Below are 27,506 nucleotides of genomic sequence, written 5' to 3'. Positions count from 1 at the left end.
TTCTCCTTGGTCAAACTGGACGCCGTCACTTTTTCTTTTAGCTTTCTATCTCTCTCCCTCCCTCTCTTTTTTCTTTTTGTTATACAACTAACATGAGACCTGTGGAATTTTCCAGATGACACAAAGTGAGATCTTTGTCATGCAGAGTTTTGGCCTTCAGATACGGCGCTGGGCTGATTATTCAAAGTCAGGACAAGGAAGCGAAATGAAAGACAGAACAGAGCTGGTCTGCGTTATAAAACCGACTTTACAAAATGTAATGAATAACAACTTGATTCATAAAACGTTAAGGGTGGTCTCTACGGGGTTATCTAACCTTTGAGAACAAAATGGAACTTTTCCCCCTGCGCCCGTTGCGCTTCGGCAATCTGCTCCCGTGTCTGTAAGCGTTTAAGTTGAAAAATGAAATGGTTGGATAAATTGAACACAGGGCCAGGTTCAGGGCCACTTAAGACCAATCTCAGGCGCCATTTCGAAATGGTTCAGTTGCTCGCCGGAGAGAGAGCGAGAGCGAGAGCGAGAGCGAGAGCGAGACGAAGAGGGATAGCCCCGCACGTATGGAGCAGGACGTGGAGGGACCCCAAGGTGAGCGATAAGTGTGTCCACGTGTTTGGCAGGCTGCACACCAAACCAAACAATCAGACAGCGGAGAGGTCTGCATGTCAGACAAAGCAACTGTAAGAAAAGCCCGGGAAGCTGTCAGGATGTTCAGAGAGTTGCAGACGGGGGGGAAAAGCTGGAGGAGAGCCAGGTATCGAACGGAAGGGAGGCAGGTTGACGAGTCAAAAAGCTGATCTAACGTGCTGCTGATTGATAACCGGTTCAAACGGCGCAAATTTGAACATTAATTTCGCAACCCGAAGAATGCATCCGTGGAAGCGGCGAGAGCAACAGCGAAGGGAAGGGGATTATTTATATCTCGCAAAAGTTCGGCGCAAATGGACACGGTTAAGCAACGCTCACCACAGCCCCTCGCCAAGACCAATATTGTTCCAGCCGATGGAGCTCCCGGGCTGGAAAGAGAGAGAAAGAGAGCGAGAGAGAGGGAGAGGGAGAGAGAAAGGACCCCCTCTTCAATCACCACCTCTGTCCTCTGTTCAGCAACAGCGGGGTCTCCATGGTATCCTTCAAATTAGGCTGTAGTTTACGGCCCCAGGGCCCAGCCATGGCGGCCATGTACGGGGCCCTGAGCCAAGCTTTGCCTCCCTCCATCTCTCTTGACCCAGCCACCACCGCTCCACAGGGCCACATCTGCTACTGGATGTGACCCCTCGAAGGCTCCTCTCTCCATCTATTACCCCTCAAGTCCTTACACAACGCCTCTCTCCTCGCTCTTTTCGCTCGTAACTTGAACGTATTTCGGTCTTTTTTCTTTCTTTTTTTTTAATTTTGAACCGCAGGAAATGAATGTGTATTTCTGCAAGAAGTGAAAGGGAACTGTTATCATTCCCAAGTTAATCAAGAAGGCCTTACGAGGGACATGTCAAGAGACTTCCTACAACTGCTGCTGCACATACAGCTAATCCTAACAGTATGTACGGCATTAGGGGGAAAGTATTGCTACGGCTCAAACAGAGAATTATGTTCTTTTGCTGGGGACTGCAACGGACTACATTTTACACCTGCCCTCTGTGCATGGAGGGAGGGGGAAAGGAGGAGGGAGGCAGAGAGGGTGGGGGTTACAAATCCCATAACTCATAAGAGGAACTGGGCCATTAAAATGAAATAGTAAGGGAACAGTAGAGCACTGTCTGTCTAAAACTTTTTAGCAGGCTATTTTTGGCCACGCAGCGCCATGCATGCCAGTATGCGGTTGAACATAACCAGGAAATGACAACATCTATAATTCACCCGTAGGTTTGAATCGGAGGCAAGCGCTAAGTTTAGAGGTGGTCAGCGTAACTCTTCTGGTAATTTCAGAGAGAATTACATATTGAAAGGGTCACGTTACATTAAGGGCCCGCCGCCATGTTGAGGGAAACAAGTAGTCAAAACGGACATGTCCACCTCACAGCGGTGATCTACAGTGAAAAATACGGCCAGTGAGAACTACGGTTTGGTTCAACGGGGTCATTGTGGGACCGGAGCAGGCCTATAAAGCCAAGTACAAGTGTAGTGCATTTTGCTGAGGGTTTGTATATTTGGAAAAGGCAAAGAAATGAAAGGAAAGACATTGCGGAGGAGAACTCATTAATCCTAAACGCGTGGTTACGTGTTGCGAACGTTGAGATATGTAGAGCTGACAGGAGGCGGGGAGATGAAGACAAATGGCACGAAGGATCAAAGAAGAGAGGAGTAAGTATTGACTTTTTTTTTTTCTAATGCTTTTTAAAGACGTCTCTTCGGGAAAAAATGGAGTAAAGTGATATTGGTAATCAGACGAAACATCATGGATTCATCCTACATGGCTACAGGCGGGCACAGGCGGTCGCGTTATAATTTGCGGTCAGGAAGCCAGCTGGAGAGACTTCCGTTGGTACGCTGCTGCAGCGCACCGTATACAAACCAAATGGCTGTGTGGCGTCTGTTTACAAATCACAGCTAATGTCAGGGAATCCCTCGCAGAGCTTTTCAGTCAGGTGAAAAGTCGGGGAATAAACAGCACGAGGCCGCTCCTGGGCCACCGATCAGGCATAACATTATGACCATTATGGCATAATATTGTGTAGGTCTCCCTTGTGACTCATCAGAGAATGGACATGGGCCTTCTGGGGGTCAACAGAATCTTTGGGTCCTATGGATCGAGGGGAGGGGCCTCCTCTCTGGATCATCCCACAAACACTTGATGAGTTTGGGATCTAGTGAATTTGGAGGCCAGGTCAACACCTTTTTTCTTTTTTTGACTCGTTCCTAAAGCGTTTTTGTAGCTGCATCCTGCTGGAGATGGCTGCTACCACAATACACAGGATTAGATGTTACAATCCCTTGTGCCAAGATCCCAGGCAAAACACATTTAGAGGCCCTGCCCAACTGAGAAACCCTAACAAACCTACGGTCATGAGATATGACGATTAACCTACGATCTAAATTAACTAAGTAAATGTTGCTGGCTTGTACGGTCCGCTCAGCAGCTAACCAAACAAAGAAATATCGCAACCGACTATGCTGCCATCAAGGAGTGTCATTGCTATGGGGTGGGGGTGCCTGGTCTGGTCTAGGTGGGTGCTACATGTCTAAGTAACATCCACACCAATGAATGCCAGGTCCTAAAGTTTCCCAGCAGAACACTGAATTGTCACAAGACGGTCAACGTTATCGACTTCTCCTGTCAGTGGTCTTAATGTTGTGGCTGATCGGTTTAGCTTTCTTCCTGCATAAAATCTGTCTTCAGTTAAATCTGAAAAAAAACACCTACTGTAGATACCTTTAGAGGGTGAATAATATATTTTCTAGTCTTAAACCTAAAACCAGTCGTGTAGGTCATCCTTAATAGTTTCTGCTGCAGTCCCTCTGTAACGTGGTTTAAGCTTTCTGTCTTCATTATGAAGCAATCAACAATTGTTTGATTTATAAGGGTAATTTAGTTATAATCTCTCCATTTCCTGATCCCTTACGTTCTAGCTTGTTATAGCACATTCACGCTGATGTATTCTCCCTTCGCTGTGCCGACCTGCCAGGGGCTAGAGTTAAGGTCACCGTACAGGCTCGTATTAATGTGCTCCGCAGAGCGTCGTGGAGCCCCAGTCACATCTGTAGGATGTAGTATCAAATCATTCATCTGTCATTACGCTCTCCGAGATGTGGCTGAATGGGGTGAGCTGGCTGTTGTTTTTTTGGCCGGGAGGTGTAAAGGCTCGGAGAGGTTTTCCAGAGGGCAAACCTTCTCCTCCTTCTGCATTAAAGCTCCTGCACGACTTCGACCGCATCGACGCATGGAGAGGCAGAGGAGAAGAGAGGAAAGGGAGTCTGGCAAGAGACCGAGACGCTTTCGGCGGCGAGGGAGCGAAACATGGAGCAGACAGACGGGAAAGTAAGAAGGAAGGTAAATCCAGACGCAACGCTTCCTTCGATGACAAGCGTGAAGCAGTGCATCTGCGCGGGTTCAGCGGTGGCTTCAGAGTGGATTCCTGCCCTGACCAGCATCCCTTGGTCTGCGTTTCTTCTGCTCAGGCCACCCACCTGTTGAAGCGCACTGTCTGGTTTGTGTGAGGGCTTAACACAGCAGCGGCAGATGATATAGGCTTACATGATCGTCTGCTAGAGGTCCGCTGGAACGGGAGGGTAGCAGCAGTTCGTCGCATTGCGAATCTCCTGGAAGACGAGAGAGAGAGAGATGGATGGATAAAGAGAGAGAGGGAGGGAAAAGAGAGAAAGGGTACAATAAAACCATCAGTTTTCATGACCGCCTGGGGAATAATAAACACTCTCTGCTATGCTACGGAGAACCCACTCTACAATATCCACCAGTTTCAGTCTGTCAGCCGAGACTGGTGAAAGAAAAGAAGGGAGGCGACCGGGCGAGGAGGTGAAGGAAAAACACCTTGCTATTGACAAATCTGACCGTGAAAATGTTCTCTCCCTTCTTTTGCCCTTCACCCTGCGTCCTTGTGTTTTTCTTCTCCTCCTCGGGGCGCTCTCGGACGATGCCAAGAAACTGCCCCGGGCCTCCTGAGCTCTGTGTTGCACTTGATGTGCAACGCAGAGCACACACTGATGTGCGATTTTCCATCCACTTGCCGTCCAAAGTGGATCGGTACCAGCGCTATCATTTTCTGTCATTACTCATTTCAGGCCAGACTTTGTGCGGAAATCCAGACTATTTTGGCAGTGCGAGGCAAGAAAAGAGGGAAAAAGAAAAAGGGTGAGATTTCTGTGACAGCAGCGAAGACTGTCAGGTTGGGCTTGTAGGAACCTGTAAACAGGAAAAGTAGTTCTAGCCGAGGCCGTTTCTTACCTCTCCTGGAACTGTTTGGATGGGATTAGGCCAGCACGTGGATTGGCGTCCCCCTCGTGTTTGGCTTGCCACCAGGTTGCATCATCTTGGCTCATGATCTGAAGGATGGAGCCCTTCTTGAAGGCCAGTCCGGCCTCCTTACACGGGATGGCTTTGTCTTCTTTAGGGTCGTAGTCAAAGAGCGCCTTCATGAACACCTGATGGGGGGGGGGGAGGGGCGGGAGGGAAGAAAACAAAAAGCTGGACTGAAAACACAAAAGGAAAAAGCAACGGTTCGTTGTGAAAGACCTTCCCCTCCTCTTCATGGAGTGTGAACTCCTAATCACTGTCATCATGGCAAACACTGAAGGTGCTTCGACAAAGCTCGGGGTGATTACTCCAGAAAGGTTGCGGCAATCAGAGGCTGAATCCGACAAACTGCTGGCCTACTCCACGCAGTTCCATTCACACATGATGCACCAAGCCGCGTCACCGTGTAATGTGTGTGGTAAGACTTAACAACTCCAGATGGAGACTTCAATTGGAAGCGATGTTTTCCACCCCCCCCTAACGTTCTAAATACAAGCTAATATCTGTAATCTTTCCACACTAAGGAATAAACCGAGTTGTTTTCTTTCTTTAGGTTCTAATTTACTTTGGCAGCGAGGTCCGTACACACCTCGTCAACACAAAGCATGTTGGCGCTCGCAGTGGAAAAATCTCCACATCTTTTTCTGTTGTGGGCGGCGAGCTGCAACCTAAAGCACCTTGCTGTGTCGTCTGTCCAAATTAAGCTCTGTCACGATGAGTTATCGGCCCTAAGACACCTCAGCACATGTGGAAAGAGAAAAGAGAGGGGAAGGAAAGTGTGCACGTATGAGAGAAAATGTGGGAGAGGGAGGGAGAGATTATATTTTTTTAAATTATTTCGATGTCCTTTTGATTTAAAGAGTGCTTTGTGCCATGTAGTGAAATTATGTTTCAGCCGAGATGTTTTGTTTGGGTCATAATAACAGTCGCTTTGGCTGCAGCATGTACTCATACATCTACACCCTGAGATGTCCTGATTTTCTTCCCTTGGCTTGTTTTATTTTGGCCTGTGCTCGTTCAGCCACTTAATTGGCCTTTGATACGTCTACAGCACCTGATGTAAGCTCGCAGGCTGCTTTCATGAAGGAGTGGCGCTTGGCATTAGCGGGCTATTATTCAGATGGATTCCCTAAACACCCGGGCAGATACAAGCATTACACGGTGACCCGCCCCATCCTCTGTTATACATAGAGGGTGGGCTGCTTCGTGAATAATGATCAACAGCCTTCGACCCCGGAGCTTTGTACCGGAGAGTGGAACCAGCCTCTGTCTGCTACTGATAGATGAGCGTTTGAGAAATGGTGCATCAACACCGCAGTGGGTGAGAATGATGGTATGCTGGTTGGAGTGACAGTTAAACCGCCTCAGAATACACCGGCGCAAGCTACTGTCTAGAGTGTTGTAGCTAGTTCTTAACAGCATATGAGTCTGGTAGCACACAGCGACGGGATTCAACTGATGTAGAGAAAAAAAATACACAATTGGATAGTCCTACAACCAATCAAAGAAGTTTAGTTGTGAATAAATTCAACTCAGCTGCTTTCAGGAGACACAGGCTACGTAATATGTATAGCCCACTCAAGCAATTATACTGCAGATCTTTGCCAGGGCGCAATCAGATCCCAAAGATGTGTAACTGAGTGAAGTTACGATACAAACTGATCAGGCATAACATTATAACCACCTTCCTAATATTTTGTAGGTCTCCCTTGTGCCTCCAAAACAGTTGTGACTCATCAGAGAATGGACATGGGCCTTATGAGGATGTCCTGTGGGTTGAGGGGAGGGTCCTCTGTGGATCATCCCACAGATACTTGATCAGTTTGGGATCTAGTGAATTTGAAGGCCAGGTAAACACCTTGTGCTGTTCTTCATGTTTTTATTTAGTTGTTCCTAAAGTGTTTTTGTGGCTGCATCCTGCTGGGGATGGCTGCTGCCATCAAGGAGTGTCATTGCTATGGGGTGGGGGTGCCTGGTCTGGTCGAGGTGGGTGCTACATGGCTAAGTAACATCCACACGAATCCCAGGTCCAAAGGTTTTCCAGCAGAACATTGAATTGTCACAAGATGGTCAATGTTATTGACGTATCCTGTCAGTGGTTTTAATGTTGTGGCTGATCGGTGTATTTAAATCTTATCATGTGTGTTAGTAACTGTACATATCGTGGTGCAGGGGGCTTAATTCCCATTTTAGACCAACAAAGAACCTGTAGCTGTTCATGTTCTTGTTCTCTCGCTGTTTAATTTACAACAAACCAGTTTATTTGCGTTTTAATTAGGCGGTGGAACCGTATTTTATTGATAAACCACGTCGTGAGTTTCGCCATGATTTATTAAGTTTCATGTAACGGAGATTTTGCCGAGATTTCACCCACCACAGGGAGCTGGAGAGAGCCTGCTGCTGCTGCTGCTGCTGTGTCACTCCCTGCTCTGCTGCTCTGGTTTAGCATGAAATAAATCTGCAGATCCTGATCGATGGTGTCTGACTGACCGTCTTAAAACTGCCACAGGAGCAAGTCCAGACCAACAGAAAAAAAACTCTTGGCCGGTAGAAGTTTGAGCTAGCTTCCAGGCTAACTACTGTCAGCACAACTAAGGAAAAATATTTTCCTGTGTAGTACATAGCTGGGAATCAAACTGCAATACTTCTCTGGTACTGACAGAAAAGTGTGGTGGGGTCTGGGTTTGAACGCATTTAAATTTACATAAAGAGGGAATGTTTAGCGTTAAAACAGGGCTTCTTTTAACATTTGGAAGAAATGACTTGTTTATATTCCTCACAGTTTGCGTTTTTCTATTGAAAGACTTAAATAACCCGACACCGTCCTACAAAGAGTCTGGTGACCGTATTTTCCTTTCATTACCAGTCTGCGTCTCCTCTTTCCTCGCACATACATCACTTCCTCCCAGTGGCTCAAAAACGATGTTCTGCGTCCAACAAAAAGGTATCTCGCTGGAAAGCAGGGAAGTTCGCTCTGGTTTTCAAGTTGATGAATGTAATCCAATCAACCAAACGATTAAGCCAGGACAGAACCTACTGTACCTTTGGCTCCTTGGTCGGCGCCTCCTCCTTCACACCGGGGACCACTTTAAAAGTAATGGCTCCTTGCGACTGGGCCTAGATAGCGGAGGAAGACAAGAGAGACAGATAGAGTAGGTTAAGTGAAGCTGACGGAAACAGCAGTCATCTGCTCTTGCAAGATATTTTACAAAGCACCTAATCTAAAGAGAAAGTCACATAATGTGAAGCAATGTTTGGATTTTCAACAGTGGACGGGTTATTAGGATTGAATGACTCTGCTTGGCTCTGCTTGTGTGTTTGCAGGGGTGGGGGGGGTGGGGGTGTTGAGAGCTATCATCTGCACTGGAGGCTTTTGTGTCTGAGAGGGTCTCCAGAGCTTAAGAGACTCTATCCTCTCCAGTCACCCCCACACACCCCTGGCAGCGTCCAGGCACATGACAGAGCTCATTTGAGGCTCGCGGCAAAGGGCTGTTTGGAGAAACTACACAGGATCAGTCTCATCCAAGGGAGGCCATGTGGCTCTACGCATGTGGTCTAAAAGGCCAGGAAAGACTTGCAGAGAAAGGCCAGTGTTTAGTTTTTCAGCTCGGCGATGTGTCGGAGGCTCGGGTTTCTGGATGAGTTACTTCTTTTTTGCAATCACAAACAAGAAATGCTATTCTTTTGCCAAGGGAGTGGAGCTAAAACATGGAAGAAACCTTTGGACAGCACACACACACGCACAGATAGACATGAGGCTTACCAGAATACGAATGATTTCCTCCGGTTTCTTGTCCTCCACAGGGATTCCATTGACCTCCTTCAGTTCATCCCCAACATGAATCAGTCCTACCACGTGGAAATCACAAAGTTTATTTGTCTGCAATCATTCTGATATTCCATTATATTAATTGCTTAATACAGGTGAGCTACCGTATAGACGTCCAGTGTGCACAAAGCCCGAGGATGTGTACAGAACACTAGATTAATGTTTATTATCGTGGCGGCAATTGAGATGGGAAAAGAACCAAAATGTTATTGTCCACACATGTGGAAATTTGCCTTTGGCTTGACTGTGGCACAGCTGAAAAACAGACCGGACATGATGAATACAAAATATAACTGAGAACATCGACTAAGAGGAAAAAGATCCTCGGTGTGATTGTCATTCATGTCCATTTTTGCAAAGTGGATTGATTTAGTTTATGGCGCGGAGCCGGCAAGCTTGGGTTCTTGAATCCATCCCTTCTGTTCTGTAATAAAGCTGCACTGTACATATCACTTTCACACTTGATTCCATACTGGAGACAAATGTTTTCGCAGACACAAACACACACATCTATAAAAGTGATTGAGAAATTGTTGGAACTGACCGCTTCTGTCCGCCGCCCCTCCTCTCATGATCCGGGCCACGAGGATGGCTCCGGTGTGGTCGTCACGTCTTATCGTTGCTCCCTAAGAAGGAATTAAAGGCACCAATTACACATGGGGGGGACTGAACTGCCTCTCTGCTTGTCTGGGTAATGTTTTACTGTTCAAATGTCAAATGGCGACGGCCTAAGAGGGCAGTAAAAAGGATCTGATTGAAACTGGAGGACTTTAAACTGCACACAGGATGATCATTTTTACCAAATGGCTGATTTATGATTAGTTCTCCAGAAAACGCGGATATGTCTTTGTCTGGGGTAAGAAGGATGTCTTTGTCTAAAAGAAAGGAAAAACAGAACGACAGTAGGAGCATTCAGCTGATGGGTATGTTTCTGTACGAAAATGACTAAAAACATCAACGGATTTCATGAAAGAGAACCCAATTAAACTAATGAAACAGAAACATTATACTTGTACCGTTATTGCCTTATCATTTGTTTATATGTGTTAGTTGCACCGCCAAGTTTTCAGTATTTGCTGTGACCTTCTTGTGCAGCAATAACAACAACTAAACATTTCCGGTAACTGCTGATCAGTCATTTTAGCCCGTTCATCAGAACAGAACCGCTTCAGTTCTGAGATGTTGGTGGGTTTTCCTCACATGAACTGCTTGCTTTAGGTCCTTCCACAACATTTCAGTTGGATTAAGTTCAGGACTTTGACTTGGCCGTTCCTAAACATTCATCTTGTTCTTCTTCTTGTAGAACCACTTGTGTTCTTGGGCTCGTTGTTGTCTTGCTGCATGACCCGGTTTCTCTTCGGATTCAGCTCATGGACAGACGTCCTGACATCTTCTTTAAGAATTTGCTGGTATCATTCATAATTCATTGGTCTAATAATGATGACAAGCCGTCCTGGTCCAGATGCAGCAAAAAACAGGCCCAAACAAGGACATTACCAACCTTCATGTTTCATGGATGGAATAAGGCTCCCATTTAAACCAAACTATTCTACACTGGACTCATCTGTCCATAATTCCCAATAGTCTTCTGGCTTGTCAATATTGATGTTTAGCAAACTGCAGATGGGCAGATATTGTTCTTCTGTCCTTGCCACTTACATTAGCCAATGCGAAAGGAGCCTTAGTTGCTTAAAAATGACCCTACCATCGAGGGAGCTCTTGACCTCTTGGATTATTATGCATCTTGCTTTTGGGGTGATCTTTGTTGGTTGGCCACTTCTGTAGAGGGTAACGGTCGTCTTAAATCTCCTCCATTTGTTCACAATCTGTCTCATTTGTGGATTTGTCGATTCCAAACTCTTTAGAGATGTTTTTGTAACCTTTTCCAGCTTGATGAGCAACAGCAACTCTTTTTTTTTTGAGCTCCTCAGAAACACTCCCATACACTTCCACAAACACGTGTTGTTAAGATCAGACTGAGACAAATCCCTGATTTTTCTGAACAAAACAGGCAGAGAACGACACCTGAGTCTCATTACACAGATTGGAAACACTTCTAAACACGTGGATTCTCATTTGGCCTTGAAATTAACTTGTAATCCTAGAGGTGCACTTACTTTTGCAACTCACAGAGATGTAATATTGGCTCATTTTCCAAAATAATCAAATACACAAGTATAATATTTCTGTTTCATTTGTTTGATTGGGTTCTCTTTGTCTACATTTAGGACTTGTGATGTCATTTTTTTAAGCAGAAATGAAGCGGTGCAAAAACGTCTAAGTGGCACTGCAGATTGTCTGAAGTTGGAGGGAAAAACGCAAGAGATAGAAGCCTAAAAATATTCCTGTAAACACATATATTTATGATCTTGGTGCTTCACCAAGAAGACACACAGAGAAGAGTATACTGTTTCAACTTCCTTGTTTGAAATGACAGTGCTCAGCTGCGATGCATTTGCCTGGAAACCCAAACAGCCTTTTTTTTCTCCCTTCACAATAAAACAATAGGCATAACGGCTGCCAACCTGTCACAGCCCTCCCACAAACACCACTTAGGCACCAACCTGGCTGGGATTTAGGACGGAGTATGATGACAAACTGCAACACAATGTGTGTCGTCATCCTCGCTTTGGCCCGATGACCTGAACCAGACAGATGTGTGGCCTAGTTGACACAGTTTGTCGTGGTTCCAACTCATCCTTCCACCCTTTCCTAGCTGTTATTCCCATCGCCCCAAAAGACTGTTTTCATTTCTGCTGCAAAAAAAGGGAACCAGGCTGGAGCCTTCCTGACCCCATTGAGCTGCTATGCTTTATTTCAACTGTCCAGGTCGGCCGCTAGACTACAGCAACAGCTCGCCGTATGGGACGACGCTCCGTTGCGTTGCGTTATTTTCCTGTTTGCTTTCCTCTGACAGGTCCAGAGTTGTTCTGGCTACTACCATCGAGGGAGATATCAAAACAAGAAAAGCTCCTCAAAGACCAAAGGAGCCTCTGGTTTGTGCCACTTTGGCAATACCATTAGCATGTCATCTTCATTGTTTTTACAACCCATTCATACCTAATGGTTTTCCTCCTAGATAATGGTTTCCTCAAGGTCTTTTAGGGTGTGTGTGTGTGTAGAGATCAAACCAGGGAAAGACATCAGGATAAGACAGTGGTGGGGTCTGCAGAGAGTTGCAAATCTAATAGAATAATTGGGATAATTAAAGAAACCTGAGAGGTTTCAGTAGGAGAGAAAGAAGTTGGCGAGGCAGGTCGGCGAGAGGTTGAAGGCACCGTCAGAGCCCGGTGTCAGGGTCACATATAACCCCCACAGTGTGACTTAAAGCAGCTGTCTGTGATGCAAAGGCCCCCAGACAGACAGAGAGGCCTTTTTTTTGTGTGAGTGTCTAAAAGAATAGAGTGCTACAGGGAAAGAGACGGACTGTGACAGACAACAGAGTGAGATGGGGAGTCTGCAGGAAGTCTCACAGGAGTATTCAGACATGTGGTGATTAACTTTCTGTACGTTTTTTTTACCCTCTTCTTTGAGCTGGCTGATGGCCAGTGGCGTGATGGATGTTTTTATTGTGTCCCTTGAGGTGCCTGGTGGATGGTGGCAGTCTAAAGGCTAACTAAACAGCAGAGAAGTAACCTTGGACGACAATGATCAGTCTGCACAAGCTCCAGAGATACCCTCTACACGGTATATTGCTATCTATATAGTCTCCTGATATATGGTGTGTAGATATGAATCGTGTTTTGAACCATAAGGCTCAAATCATGTGTTGAAAAGATCACTTTTTTGATTTTTACTGCAAGCGGCTAGCTTAGAATCTAGACGCACCCCTAGCGGCAGCAAATTACATTTGCTTCCAGGGGCGGTCTAGTTACTCTCCGTTGACTTGAGATTTCGAAAAATCCAAGATGGACCGGGCCAATCACGAGTCGGTGGGCGGGCTTAACATGATGACGACTGACCTGCGACCATAAGTTCCGTGAATGTCGCGTGAATTCCCCGTCCTGCTAGAACTACCAGAGCGATGGCTGCTGCTAGCGAACAACTTTCTTTCGAATCGGCTTTGGCCGCCACTCTGAAAGACTTGAAGTTAAGCTTTTCTATGAGAAAGGAACTCTCTTTTCCGTCGCTCTGACTACGTCACCTTCTTCGTTGCTCTGATTGGTTGTAGCGCTATCCTATTGTGTGGAGAGGGAGTTTGAAAGACAACCGTTTATCCCACCCCTCCGGTTGAGCCCTGTCTATGGAGAGTGACCAGACCCTACATTTAATGTGGGTCTGGCTCGTCAGGCTAGCAAGCGGCACATTTAGCATGCAAATATGAAAGAATGGGGCCATTAACCACTTTTCTGGGAAGCAGGTAAAAAACAGCCATGCATAATGGGTTTTTACAAGAGCGGTGAAATAAACAAACACAACTATCGGTGGACATATAATGCACGCCCATGCTCCTTTCTTGTGAGTCTCGTCTGAGTCATTTAAAGCTGCAGTCACTGTGAAGCCGTTAGGGTTTGAGAGATTTAATCTGACCCACTGCCCAACATGACTGGCCCACGTAAACGCCAGTCAGTCATCCAGCCAGCCAGCAGCAAGAAACTTGAAGGGATTTATGTAGGTAGCCTCCCTCTGCCTTCATGATCCGGCCGGTCCCAGTGAGTAGGTGGCTGCAAGTCAACAACTTGTTTGTGAATTTCATTGTGAACTTTGTGAAAAAATCTCAAGTAGTGCAACCAACCTGCAAACCAACCTGCACACAAGAATAAAAAGCTCACAAAGGTGCAGGACTCGTATGGGCTACTACGTAGGCTCTACATAGACCCGTTGATGAGGTATAAACCAAACAGAAAAAAACATTTTGTCTGGTTTTCAGAAATATTTTCAGTTAAACTCTCTATGTTTTACTGCGTAGGTTCATTGAAGCATTCAGATGACATTATTCTATTATCTGTGGCCAATACAAAGCAGTGAGGACACTCTGGCGACCATTATCTGCATATAGTAAGTATAAAATAGAGAATGTAACCAAGGAGAGAGCGTGTCTAACCCTTAAAGCTCATACCCCTTCCCCCTCCACCTCATTACAACCTCAGCCCTCGTTCTCTCAGTCCTCCAGGGGTATATCAGCCTCTCCTGGAGGCCCGACAAACGCTTTAGAAGCACTGAGAGGCTGCTGCAACCAAGGGGGCAAATCCAACCTCCTGAACTCAGCATCACCTCCCCCTCCCTGTGCCGTGATGCCCTATGGGTGTTATCATCATCATCCAGCCATGCGTGGCCACTAATGAGGAGTGCTTGCTCTGTTAAACAAATACATAAACAGTGTAGGCTTGAACCTAAATAAGCTACGTGTTTGAGGGGGCCATACGGAAGGAGGAAGAAACAAGGTGGAGTAAAGACCCTCCAGCGCCGAGATGGGCTTCCTGGTGGAGCGGCTAAGTATTAGCACAGACTGATGGTTAGGTTTACGCTCAGCCTTCAACGCCTACCGGCACATGGAAGCCATTTCGGACGTTACCCCGCGCATGGAAACAGCGCAGGAAGTCAGGGGAAGAGGGGAACGACTACGCCTGTCGGAGCGCACGCACGCATGAGCGGCAGGCATGTGTAGGTGTGTTTTCGTCTGCGTGTGAGCGTGTCCGTGTGTCTTTCAGCGAGGGAGCAGCCGTGGGCTTCCACCTGAAGTCGGGCCAAGCGGGCCTGAAGAGAAACCTCAAAAGACTGAATGATTGATGCCGGACAGTCGCTAAGCCTGATGAATGAACTGCGCTATGTTACCAATTAGAGACAAGGCGCCACTTAACCATCAAGTGACTCCACAAAGGATAGCATGGTGCGCACGCGAGATGGTTAAATAACTTTTATGTTGTTAGGGACTGATTTGCGCTTCCTGTTGTCAGCCATTGCTGCAGTCTACGCTAAGAAAATAGAAGTCTTTACAGAAATCAAAGAACAGAAGGAAACACAGCATCAAACATAGAGAAGAGAGGGGGGAGGGGGGTCATCTTGGCCTGAGGAAAGCCTCCTAGCTGTGGTCAATTAGTCACCAGTAAGGTGATCCCGAAGACTCCAATCCTAACATGATCAGCTCCATATGCAGCCGCTGCTCCCAGCTCTATATCTCCATTTCTAACACATAAATGCCTCTGATTGTTATTGTTGGGCTGGCCCAAACGCGCCGGCTTCGCCTCCGCTGTATGATGGGGGAGAAGTGGAGCGACGCTTGTCCGTATCAAGCCATCACCCCCCCACACACACACCCCTCCCTACCCTCTCCCCATGCACACTGCACTGGAGCACACATGCCGACATGGCAGCCACATTAAGTATGTGATGACAAATGGCTCACACCTCATTCAGTGCAGCAGAAAAAAAAGAGTAAGAGAGAGAATAGGGACTGATATTTGGATCCCCTCATGTATGAGAGCGTGTGTTTATTAGAGGGAATGGAATGGAGGCGAGGTTGTCCAGCAAGCTGTCAGCGCACAGTAGTGCCATGAAACTCCAGCAGATAAGAAGGAGTAAGGCAAGCTGAAAGCTGGATTTCTCACCACGTTTAGTTGGCACGGATTGGCCACAATGAAATGTCTGGCAAACTAAATATTTAAAAGGCAATTAGAGTGCCCTCTAGCTGATGGGCTGGATGGATGAGATTATGGAAGCTGGCTGGCTCACGCCGTGCGTCGGTTTGCGCGGATGACGAGAGGGCTGGCGAGTCGTCCTGGCCTTTGCTCGTCACACGTCTCGGGAGTCGAGGGCAGGCGATGTGTGGCCCGTCTAGCAACTCGCACGGCGCAACAGATGGATCTCAGCATCTCTCTAACCGAGCCACGGCCACAACTAAAGCCACTCCGCTGCTCCCGAGCCGCCAGGGAAAACAAGCACTGCGCTCCATTTCAAACACGCGGCCCTCGGCCCGTAACGACCACTCAAAACACCGCCCCGTGAACCGAACCGAACGCCGCGGCATTTGACAAACATTATTTCTCCCCCCAAATTGGGAGCGACAAGGGAAAACAAACGCGAGCGGCCGGGGCAGGGAGGCCGACGTGTTTTGACATGATGTCACTTAACGGCAAAAGTGTAACGGCGACAATAAACTCCTGCTGACTGACTGTGTTGACTGCTGTGTTTAGAGGTATAAATACAAGTGTAGTGGAAACACATGCTGGCGTTCTTCACACCAGATGTCGACCGTGGAAAAAACCAAATGCAAAGTGGGAATGGGCCTCCTGGACATTAAAATACAATTACCTCCAATCATATCTGGTGTTGGAGTGTGTCATTTCATCTTACCTCACTGAGATGGCATAGACCCTTCCACACACACGCAGCATATTTATGACTTCTTACACACTTCCTCGAAGGCCACAGGGCCCAGTGCAGCTCAGAAAGCCCAAAAAAAAAAAAAATCATTTAATATTACTGTATTCGGTCAAGATCAGAAAATCCATTATAGTATTACGGTCACCTATAAAGATTAATATGATATAAGCTCTGTTAAGAATTAGCGGACCAGATGAAAACCTAAAATATTGTTGCGAAGAATTAGAAAAAAAGAAAAACCCAGAGAGAGCAGTGAAATTTTTATGTCAAATGATTTTTCTAGGTGATGCAATAGAGCTGCTGCTGCTGCCGCTGCAGGCCAATCCCCTCTGGGTGACCCGTCGCATGCCATCCCACCTGTTTTATTAAACCACTCGCGATTGCAACTAATAAAAGCTGCCCTCCCTCTAAAGCGGGCTCTGGTTTCCCCTTTTTATTTCCTTAACCCGAGTCCTGACCCACCGGTTGTAATTAACAAGTACGCCGAGAAAAAGGAAAATTGCGGGTCCTTGTTATGATAATTACAGGGAGCGGTAGGGGTTCCAGGAGAAGCTGCCAGGTAACGCGGCGCGGAGGGCTCTCTGACAGGACGGCTTACCTTCATTTGTCTTCCTGCGCCCCCTCTTTCCTTTTTCCTCCTCTGCCTCTTTAGACTTTAATGTTAGAGCAAGTCATTACCCGGTTACTATAAAAACACACTTAGCAGCCCACCTCTCCACTTCAGACAGGTGGCAGGGAATCTGGGCGTGTGAATCCGTGTGTAAATATGTGGCTATCTCCCCGAGAGTGTGTATTTGTTTCCATACTGTTAGTATGAATCACCGCGCAGACAGTATGGTGATTCATGTAGACTGAGTGGAATCGCCGTCTCCCTGCTATAAGCCGGACAGTGCCAGATATTTAGTCATGATGTACTTACTGAATATGTGTGTGAGAGAGCTGTATGAGAGCATACAAAGAGACAGTTGTGTCACGGGGAGAGAGAGAGAGGTCCATCTCTGCTCTGGCATTGTTTAGTGTTTTTCCTCCGCCGTTATCCCGGGTAAAGAAAGCACCACTTTCACATGTCACTTCTCATTTCCAAAGCGCGCCGGGAAGCGGAGGCCGCTGAGGAGCCCTCGGCCCCGACGGGGCAACAATGCTCGCATTCAGACTCCCGGCCCGGCCCGGGCTCGCTGGCTCGCGGAAAAGAGTGTGTGTACGTTTATGATTACACTCGATGGGGAGGAAGACGTTTCATTTGAGAGGGCCGTGAGATTAGGATCTGGGAACGCGTCAGATGTGGCGGTGGAAGGCCGTGCATGTTTTCACGTTCACAACTCAACAGGCTGCGAGGGTGGTGTAACAGACACTACACGAGAGTGTTGGACAAGAGCTAACACAGCAAAAAAACACAGGGGCTTTCGCATGACTGCTTTAAATGTATTTATATTTCACTGGATGGAAAGTTCATTTAGTGCAGAACATCATAAATTGCTAGAGAGGATAATAACTTGTAATAGACCTGATGATAGAAATGATTAATAATATGTGAAGCTTCTTGTTACACAGTTAAGAACACTTTTAAGGCGGTTTTGACTGTTAGACAGTGACGGGAGGATCAGTAAGTCTCGCTTGGCGCTGTCAAAACTGCCGTCCAAGAAGTCTTGCGCCTCACTGCTTGAGGTTTTGAGTACAGTGCTGGCTCTGTAGTGGACAATTAGCCTGGAAGACAGACCAACGTGCCCGCCTACGAGGTTTTTGCAGAGGGAGGTTGGGAAACTATTATACTCTGGCAAAGGTCTGCTGGCCCAGTCAAATCATTTGGGCGGGGCTTTAGCCATGTAGCACCCACCTAGACCAGACCAGGCACCCCCACCCCATAGCTATGACACTCCTTGATGGCAGCAGCCATCCCCAGCAGGATGCAGCTACAAAACGCTTTAGGAACAACTAAAAAAAACATGAAGAACAGCACAAGGTGTTGACCTGGCCTCCAAATTCACTAGATCCCAAACTGAATAAAGACACAACATCATGTGCAACAATCCAATCACAGAGGCAGGGAAAAAGTACGAGCAGGCAGCTGAACATGGAGCCTCACATGCACACAACACAACACAGTGAAGCACTCAACATCAGCAGAGCTTTCCATCTTCTTCCGCAGCACCGTCAAGACGCTGCAGCCCAATCCATCAAGTGAAAGACATATTGCTTTTAAAGCACGTGTGTCTGTCCGTAAAACACTAACATGTGTGCTGTCCGCTTTAATCTCATTAGCCGCTCCATTCATTCCCAGCCAGTGTCATTACTTTGCTTTCAACTTTCTCATGTAAACAGACGATAGAAAAGTCACCTTTTTAAAACGTCCGCATCTATCCAGTGTCTTCTTTTGATAACTTTGCGGCCCCGCTTCATTCACCGTGGAAACCTGCGTCTGTATACGTTCACACTAGCAGATTAAACGCATAATAATGTGAACGGCATGTAGTTTCAGTTGAAGAGGAGCAGCTATCTGAAACAGCGTGTTTGTGAAGGACTTCCAGACGAACGGAATGGGAGCAGCCCGGATCCGATCGTCCTAATTGTGTCAGAGGGACGAGGAGGACCGTCTGCAGATGAGAAAAGCATGGCATGTCAAATTGCCAATGGCTCATTCCAGCGACTTCCATTCATGGAAAAACCAACTACGTCACCAACGGAATCAATCACAAGACTTTCCTGTCTCATCGCAATTATCAACTCCCTTATTAAGTAAAGAAAATCCACAGACATCAATCATGCAACTGGAGCTTTTACAATAATAATGTCGGACATGTCGTCTGCATTCGTATGTGCAGCGTCTACTACGGCTCTGAACTCCAACCAGCGCTATTTGTGGGTCTGTAATGAGAAGTCCAGCTGATCCGCCGGTATCCAGTGGCTGGGATGGCTGGGTGGCCCGGGCCCAGTAGTGGTATAGCTGTATTGATTGGTACTCAAATTGATGCCAGGCGGGACGCTATGTACTATGGCACTGCCAGCTAGGATGGCACAGACGACTGCAGTCTACGGTTTTTTATTTAACTACACCCAGTGACACCTAATCGTAATGGGAAAACCAATCCTGTGTGTGCAACAACACAGAGCAGAGAGAAAAAAGGAAGAAGAGAGGCTAGAGACCAGGGCTGCAACAACATGTTGACCTCATTGGTCAGGGTTAAGGCTCATTACGCCTCTTATCCAAACATTAAAAGTTAGGAAATTCATTAAACAGAGACGCAGACACTTGAAAGACACTTGTCGTTGATAATAATTTTATCCTGCGAAATCTTACTCTGTCATAGTCTCATAACGAATCAGAAATATTTTTGCACGTTTCTTACATTTTTTAGACCATGGAGATTTACAGTTATTTAAAGAGAGTTGGTCAAAACCCAAAGAAACAACTACATTAACTAGGTAAACTTTATAAGCGCTAGCTAGCAAAGTTATACTGAAAGCTAAAGTTAACTATTTACTATAAATTTGATTTATTCGCTAATACTTTATTTAATCTTACATACGTTTGTCCACATCTCAACAGCATTTTGTTTAGTATTCATATAGATGAGCAGCACAGACTGCTGCTATTTGACGCTAAACCCAATACCCGTGTTATTACGGTAATTCAAATACGGACTGATACAAAACTCATAATCTTATTCTACGTGCTATATATTGTATAAATATTTCTTAATAGTTGGGATAGCATCACGATTGTTGGTGTATGGTCACAGCTTCGGAGTCGTCATCATGTCTCTATCAGTTGCTTTTGAGAAGGGAACTCAACAAAGACTTGAGTAGAGGATGCTAACTGTTAGCATGGCAGCTCTGCGTTCCAGCTTATTTAGAAGTTGTAAGTATGTTTTTGCACACATAGCCCTATAAAACTAAACGATTTACATTAACAATAGGCTCCTAAGTGGGTGGAATCAACCCTTTGAACCCCTCTCGCATAGACAGGCATGTCAGGTTCACCGGTGAGACTAAGTTGGCTGTAGGTATTTAGGCGAGTGTGAACGATAACTCTGTACGGCAGTGGTGGACAAACGACGGCCCGCGGTCCACATACAGCAAGTCGAGCATTTATAAAAATGATCCTAACTGCTCCATTAATGTCGTATTTATCCTTGATGGCGTACTCAAAACACTACCGACCTTTGCTAAAGCAGAGCCTGTCGTCGCTGCTCACGTGTAATTTATATTAGTTTAGCCCCAGTCTGTAATTTATATTAGCTTAGCCCCAGTCCAGGCCCGGGCCCGGCCTGTCTGGCAAATTTTAAAACCCAGTGTGGCCCTTGAGCCAGAAAACCTTGCCCACCCCTGCTGTACAGGATAATACAGCTGCATTTCCAATTACAAAAATCGAAAAAAATAATGTGCAGATTAATAGGATTGAAGAAATATTTGTTTGAAGCAGCGCTAATAGTGACTGACGTTGATCCTGTCACATTCCTGGCAGCAGGGACTGTATGGTTGCTAATAGTGGCTAACAACCTACGATGAGGAGAGATGGGGTGTCAGTTTTGACGTTTATAATCATAATTTGGCTGTAACCTCTTAAACACTGCAGTGGCTGTACATCACCTCAAATAAAGTGTGTTATATATATATATATACATATATAAAAAAGAAAGAAATACACAAGAATGACGAGAGGAAATGGGACTGATGGCAAAACCAGATGAACGAAATGAGTTAAAGAGTGGGAGCGAGGGGATGAGGAAGATGGTGTGCCTGTAGGAGGACAGCTAAAGATGAACTGTGTGGGAGAAGTGAACGAACGGCAGAAACGAGAGCCGGCACCGACTGAGTGGCACGGAGAGAGCCGGCGAGTGATGCAGAAAACAAACGAGCGCACAGCGGGGCACACGCGGCGAGCATCCCGGCGTCTGCTGTTCGCATCTGCGTCACACGGCTTCCAGAGCCGTCCACAACGAGGGGAGCAGAGTCGGCCGCGGCGGGCTCGTCGGCCACTAATGTTCTCACATCATAGTGATGGTCACCCGGAGCAGCTGCGGTGCACCCGTCTGTGGGCGTCCAGTGTCGTGTTTTGCTACTTAATGCCTCTCGTGTGTTGCCACTAATTCATGCGATGAGGATAATAAACCGTCAAAATAAGCCCAATTAAAAGTACCAAGCTAAAGATAGTAAATCTAGAGATATTTCATGAACAGCAACGCTATTATAACATTTAGTAGTCCCATGTTTTGAGGTCTCTCAATCCTCCTGGATCTGTTTTTTCTCTTGGCTAAGACACTCGAATTGTGTAACACCAGTGCATTCCACTTTCTCCAACTGTTGTCTACAGTTTTCCTATTAGTCAGTCTACACCGAAGCCCTTTATCACCAGAGGCAAACTTCCCAAGTAAATCAGTTACACCACCACCACCACCACCACCGCATACTCGGCCCTGACGCAACCCTCTCAGTGCTCCAATTTAGACCCCCATCCAAACCGTTCGGGAACCTTATCCAAAATAACACATTCTTTCAATAGAAAGACGGTTCAGTTGATGTATCTGCATGCGCGCACATGTTTGCGGACGCCGCTCTCCAAAGCCAATTATTTCATTGTCCCGACGCTCGAGCTAATAAATCAGGCCGTTTGGGAGAGCAGCGGGAGAGCAGGGAGTACGACAGAAAAAAAGGGAGAAGAAGAAGAAAAAGAAGAAGAAGAAGAAGAAAGAAAAATAACAAATAAGAAGAACGTGACGTTGTCCTGGAAGATAGAGTTTTTGCAGTTTCACTGAAATGTGGCATGAAGTCACGCTCTGAGAAACGATAGCAATTAATCAGAGCTACTGAACACAATCCTCTCAACTAATCACAATTAACTTAATGGATGAATCACAAGGAACGAGGCCTGCGTGCTAACTGCAGCCCCGCCGCCGGGATCGCCCAGAACCGTACGACGAGAGGAAGTGAGACGAAAAGTGAAACAGAAAATAAAAGAGCGCTAAGTAAGGCGAGACGGAAAGGAAATGAGATATTGTACAACCCCGTTGTTATGATGTCAAGTTTGAGAATTTCAGGCTGATTATGTGAAATTGCGAGTTAAAGGGCACATCCAAATCAATTTGGTGCGGCAGTGAAATGTGGACCCTGCACAATTAGAGGGTTTTTTATTGGTTGCTGGAGTGGCTGTGATTTCACCACGCACACCGGACCTGCTGGCCTGCTTCCTCGATGTGAGATTTAACTGTTCATTAGGGTCAGTTCCACTTTGCAGACGTACAGGATGACAGTCAAGGGGCCGGAGGTGGATGGGTAGAAGCATTCACTGTCCAATTCAAAAACTGAGAACCTCCACAAAGTAATATGAAACCTTTTAGGAGGGTTATTTGACACTTGCGCCAAGGGCCAACTTTTGATTGTATGTCAGTGTTTAAAAAGGTATGAAACAGAGTAAACAACATTCTTTAATTCACACTTTTTTCTTCTTCTTTCTTGTATGGGTCCTATAAAAACAAGATAATAAGATAAAAAGACTGTAGCTACTAGAGGTTGTACGGACGAGTCGACTAATGCCGTAACTGATCACGTGACAATAACAACATGGCCGCCTCCAGAAGACAGGTGTGGAGGCCAGTGGGTCGTTGCAGCAAACTAGCAGCGGTTCATCAAGTGTGTGGAAATACTTCACTAAAGATGAAGCCCATACTACCGTGACATGCAGAATATGTAAGTCAGTCCTGAAATACAACTAGCATCCGCTAACGCTAGCAGAGGAACGGTCCAAATCGTCTGGACAGCAGTCAGTTAACAACTTCACCAAACGTCCTGTGGTAAATGAGAGAAGGAGGCTGCACATCAACTATTTGATAAAGTTATTACACCTTTAGCTGCGGAGAAGGCTTCAGAGAAATACCGCATGCGGAGTACTATTAAATGCTACTGATGGTGCTGAGTTGCTACATGTTTTTATACAGGCTATACATATCCGCAGCTCACAGTATGTAGCACATGAGCTGTCTGTTCTCAGCATATGTATTCAGGTCAAGAATATAGATTTCATTGTTTCAAAGCATTGCTTTCTACCGTGTTTTTAATAGCAATGTCAACAGTGATTAGTCGGTAACAGTCAACTTTAAAAAGTCTGATTTCCTGCAACCCCTAGTAGCTACACAGGAGTACCTAGTACCTTTGATAAAATAGCTTTTCCTAGAAAAACTGATCCAGCCCTTTGCTCCGTTCCCAAAGGAACCGTTTGATGAATGCAAGTCTTACTCTCTCGGGACAAATTAATTCCTCGCGGGTCTCAGGACGGAGCGGAGTCCTAGGTCTGACCGTACAACATGATGGAAGACGCTGTCAGAGCCTCGTTGTAATTTTCGAAGGTGGCTCAAGTGGCCCTTTTTTCTTTGCGCCCGCAGAACAAATACAAAAAACCATCATTTCTTCTCACCACAACAGCAGCAAACCAAGTTTTCTTTCATGCATTCACACGAACAGTGTGCCCTGCAGTACAATCCCGCTGTTGTCCACACCATGGTCAGGCCTAAATTATAGCCGTAGGAGATTATGGGCAGTAACTGATCCCTGTGGGTCCTTAGGGCACAGCTTGGCAGCATCCGACTCCAGTGAGTATGAAGACATCGCAGAGCTCGATTTTGATTCCCTCGCTGCCGTGGCATTAATTGCAATGGCATATTCAAGTACTGTTATTATTATTTTGATTTATGAAAAGTGTTTTTATCTAAAACAAGTGGGAGGGTTAAACAGTAATGACCTGCTTTCCTGCTATAAATCTTACTGCGTAGCCTGTTTTGCCTCAAAGCCCGTAGGGAGTGAACATAATTAAATATAATGGCAGAAAACTGAGCTGCCACTGCAAGAATATTGCGGCGATGCTGTGGAAATGTCAAATTTAAAGAGCCACATCGAATGAAACCTCTTTTAAATTAAAGGAGTATTTATAAAACTGACCTAGTGTTGACCCATAAAAACACTGGAGGCACAGCACCTTCTCTTTTTGGATACAGCCACTTTGAAAAACACAATGACCAAAACGCACCCTCGGCCTATAAACTAAAACTGCAAAAATACTGTATATTCTACATAATTAACGCCTTCGGCGTTGTGCAGTAATGCACAATATCACACGTTGTAAATGTGTGTTTCAGATGTTCTCAGAAGCCAAATCACTTAAGACAAAAAAGCATCACGTTGTGTAATGGAATAACACCAGCTAGATGGTTACGCTGACCGGGCCGGGTGTAAATCACATTATGGTTTCAGGGAATGTGATCCAACATCATGCTCAAGAGAGGCCCGGGGCAGGAAGTGCTCGCGACAATGTGCGTTGCGAGAGAGAAAGCGAGAATTCCTCCAAGCCACATTATTACGTTTTAGCAGCGCTTGAGGAACATGCAACAGGCAGGGACCCAAAAATGGCTTAGGTGTGTTCTCCTTCCCCCAGGGTGTGGTGAGAGGAGTGCGCCGGCCTGGAGCCAAGATGGTGGTCAGGGTGAAAACCACAATGTGAAAATAGAGCTGGTCGGGGCCAGGGCATGTCCGGCAAAGATCAAAGATGGGCAGGGCTTCGGCACGCAACAAAGTGCTGCGAAGACGGATGAAGGTCCTTGACAGGCCATGTGTTGAGGAGTGTTTATGTGTTGCAGGACATTGAGGTCACGTTTATAAAGTTGGGGGAATCACAGCAAAGGCCAGGGGGAATGCTTGGAATGGCAGCCATCAGACGAGGCAGACACCCAGGATGTCGAGGGGTGGAGTGACAACAAGAATGCAGGGCCAAGAAGTACAGTTGGGGCCGGAGGCTGAGGCATATGGGTGGTTGTTGACGTCTGGGACGGTGAGATGGACAAGAGAGGCATGTCACAATGAGAGAGCAACGCTGACCGGGATAGACGAGGAAGCCGTTCACAGACACCGAGCCTAGACTGGCTGAAAATACTCATGGCCAAGAGCTGGGTAATTGTGGTTGGTTTTGGTGTGCTTACAACTTCAAGGTTGTGGGTTGGATTCCCACAGGGAAGTACCTCAAAAGCATGTATGGTATTGGCTTGGCTTATGGTATGGTGTGAATACTGCTTTGATACGAGAGGTAGGAAGTTGGATATTCAGGAGTTAGCAAACAAAGCCTAGATAACAGCAAAAATATGTTCACCATAACATTTATGTTGGGGATATACGCCAATCAGGCATAACATTAGGACCATCTTCCTAATATTGTGTAGGCCTCCAAAACAGTTGTGACTTATCAGAGAATGGACATGGGCCTTCTGAGGGTGACCTGTGGTGTCTGGCCTTTGGTTCCTATGGGTTGAGGGGAGGATCCTCTGTGGATCAGTTTGGGATCTAGTGAATTTGGAGGCCGGGTCAACACCTTGTGCTGTTCTTCATGTTTTTTTGAGTTGTTCCTGAAGCGTTTGAGGGCTGCATCCTGCTGGGGATGGCTGCTGCCTTCAACGAGTGTCATTGCTATGGGGTGGGGGTGTCTGGTCTGGTTTAGGTGGGTGCTAAATGTCTCAGTAACATCCACACCAATGAATGCCAGGTCCAGAAGTTTTCCAGCAGAACATTGAACTGTGTGGTGTTCCCTGATCTCATACTGAGATGTTACCAACCACAGTAGATGACTTCACCTTCTGTTAATATCCTCAAAAACCATCTTTCAGACTTCTAGAAGCTTCTGGACACTGTAAATACACTCAGAAGATGACTGTTAACGGTACTTACGAGAGGCTCCTTGTTTTTGACCAGTCTTATTATTTTCACAGAATCCTCGTTGTCACTTATGTCATCGGGCAGTGGAGGTAGTTCAGGGTCGTAACTCTTCTGGGCAACTGTGTCGTGGACGGACAGAAGGCTCTAGAAGAAGGAGAACAATAAGAACAATCAGTCAAAACATAAGGGCCTCAGCTTAACCTCGGCCCAATTAGCTGAATAAAGTAGAGCAATGCATGCTGTTAAAAGTTCAATCAATCATTTGGTTTCTTTGTGCAGGACAGAGAAAATGCAGACTGCAGGGAGGATGGTTATGAATTGGGGAGTCTCCCTCAGGTTCTGGGTGATGGATTTGAACCTGGTCAGAGCCAGAACTTGTAGCTGCATGCGTTAATTGTCATTAGGTCCACGCTCGCCCTCCATACATCTCCCTGATTAAAGGCAACCAGCTCTCGCCCTGGACCATTGCTCACAGGGAGCTGAAAGTGGAAGGGCGGGAGGGCAACCTCGGCCGAGGTCTTCAGAACCGGCGGTTTTCCAGAGCAAGCTGGTGAACACTGAGGGAAGCGATGTTCTGCGCTGCGCGGCGGCGAGCTCAAAGTAATGAAGTTCTCGGCCGCCTCAGATATTTCACACGTTCACGAGCAGACATAAAAAGAGACGGGACGCAGACAAGAATGATGCCATTGAGACGCTCATTTTTCAAACTATTTAACGACTGCGTGTCCGGACCGAGATGCAGCTGGACGCGTGCTGCTTTTTCCGTGGTCGAGGAGGGGAGAGAAAAGTGAGAAAAACATCTTCCACCCCATGTGCCAGACAAAGGGGGGAGAGAGAGAGAGAGAGAGAGAGAGTGAGAGAGAGAAGGATATGGTGAGAAGAGGAGCAGTGTGTTTTATGACATGGGAGCATGCTGCACTACAGCATTCAAGATGTTGCTAACTGGGAGCAGATGAGAGGAGGAGACACAACTGGAGCTCTGTGTCCAGGATCCACAGAGAGAGGCAAGCTGACCAACATACACACAGACTTTGTATCATGTATACCTGTGAAGACGTTGTTCAATTTATCCTCCCATGACTGCAACCATAAAAGAAAATTATTCCAGCTGAGTCCAACTCGAGGCCTTTTGTAGTTTTAGCCACGAATCCTGTCTATATTTATAACACTGTACTCAAGTTGCAGGCCTGGAGAATGAAGGTGCAACGATCACCCACAAAGACCTTCTAATGTTCACCGATCAGGCGTAACATTATGACCAAATATTGTGTAAGTCTCCCTTGTGCCTCCAAAACAGTTGGGACTCATGATGTTTTGTTAGTGGGGGTCATTGGGTCATATGGGTTAAGGGGATCATCCCACAGACACTTGATCAGTTTTGGATCTAGTTAATTTGGAGGCCAGGTCAACACCTTGTGCTGTTCTTCATGTTTTTTTGAGTTGTTCCTAAAGTGTTTTTGTGGCTGCATCCTGCTGGGTATGGCTGCTGCTATCAAGGAGTGTCATTGCTATGGGGTGGGGGTCCCTGGTCTGGTCTGGGTGGGTGCTCCATGTCTAAGTAACATCCACACCAATGAATGCCAGGTCCAAACGTTTCCCAGCAGAACACTGAATTGTCACAAGATGGTTTAAATGTTATTAACGTCTCCAGTCAGTGGTTTTAATGTTGTGGCTGATCATTCCTCTACTTTCCTATCATGT

General features: G+C 46.4%; 1 protein-coding gene across 2 annotated transcripts in view; it reads right to left on the bottom strand.

Annotated features, from left to right (window-relative positions):
- The window catches only part of mpp7a (MAGUK p55 scaffold protein 7a), a 142,241-nt gene that overhangs the window by 34,832 nt on the left and 79,903 nt on the right, over nt 1–27,506 (bottom strand). For both annotated transcript variants that reach the window (XM_084566174.1, XM_084566173.1), the window contains 6 exons: nt 25,818–25,949; nt 9,337–9,418; nt 8,727–8,812; nt 8,006–8,080; nt 4,895–5,091; nt 4,187–4,251 (listed from right to left, as the gene is read on the bottom strand). In XM_084566174.1, the coding sequence (XP_084422300.1) occupies nt 4,187–4,251; nt 4,895–5,091; nt 8,006–8,080; nt 8,727–8,812; nt 9,337–9,418; nt 25,818–25,949 (637 nt within the window). The remainder of the gene's footprint in view (nt 1–4,186; nt 4,252–4,894; nt 5,092–8,005; nt 8,081–8,726; nt 8,813–9,336; nt 9,419–25,817; nt 25,950–27,506) is intronic.

This window comes from Chelon labrosus (genome assembly GCF_963514085.1).
Source record: "Chelon labrosus genome assembly, chromosome: 18".
Classification (NCBI taxonomy): Eukaryota; Metazoa; Chordata; class Actinopteri; order Mugiliformes; family Mugilidae; genus Chelon; species Chelon labrosus.
Note: the sequence above shows the minus strand (reverse complement) of the source record. Positions and strands in the feature narration are given on the sequence as shown.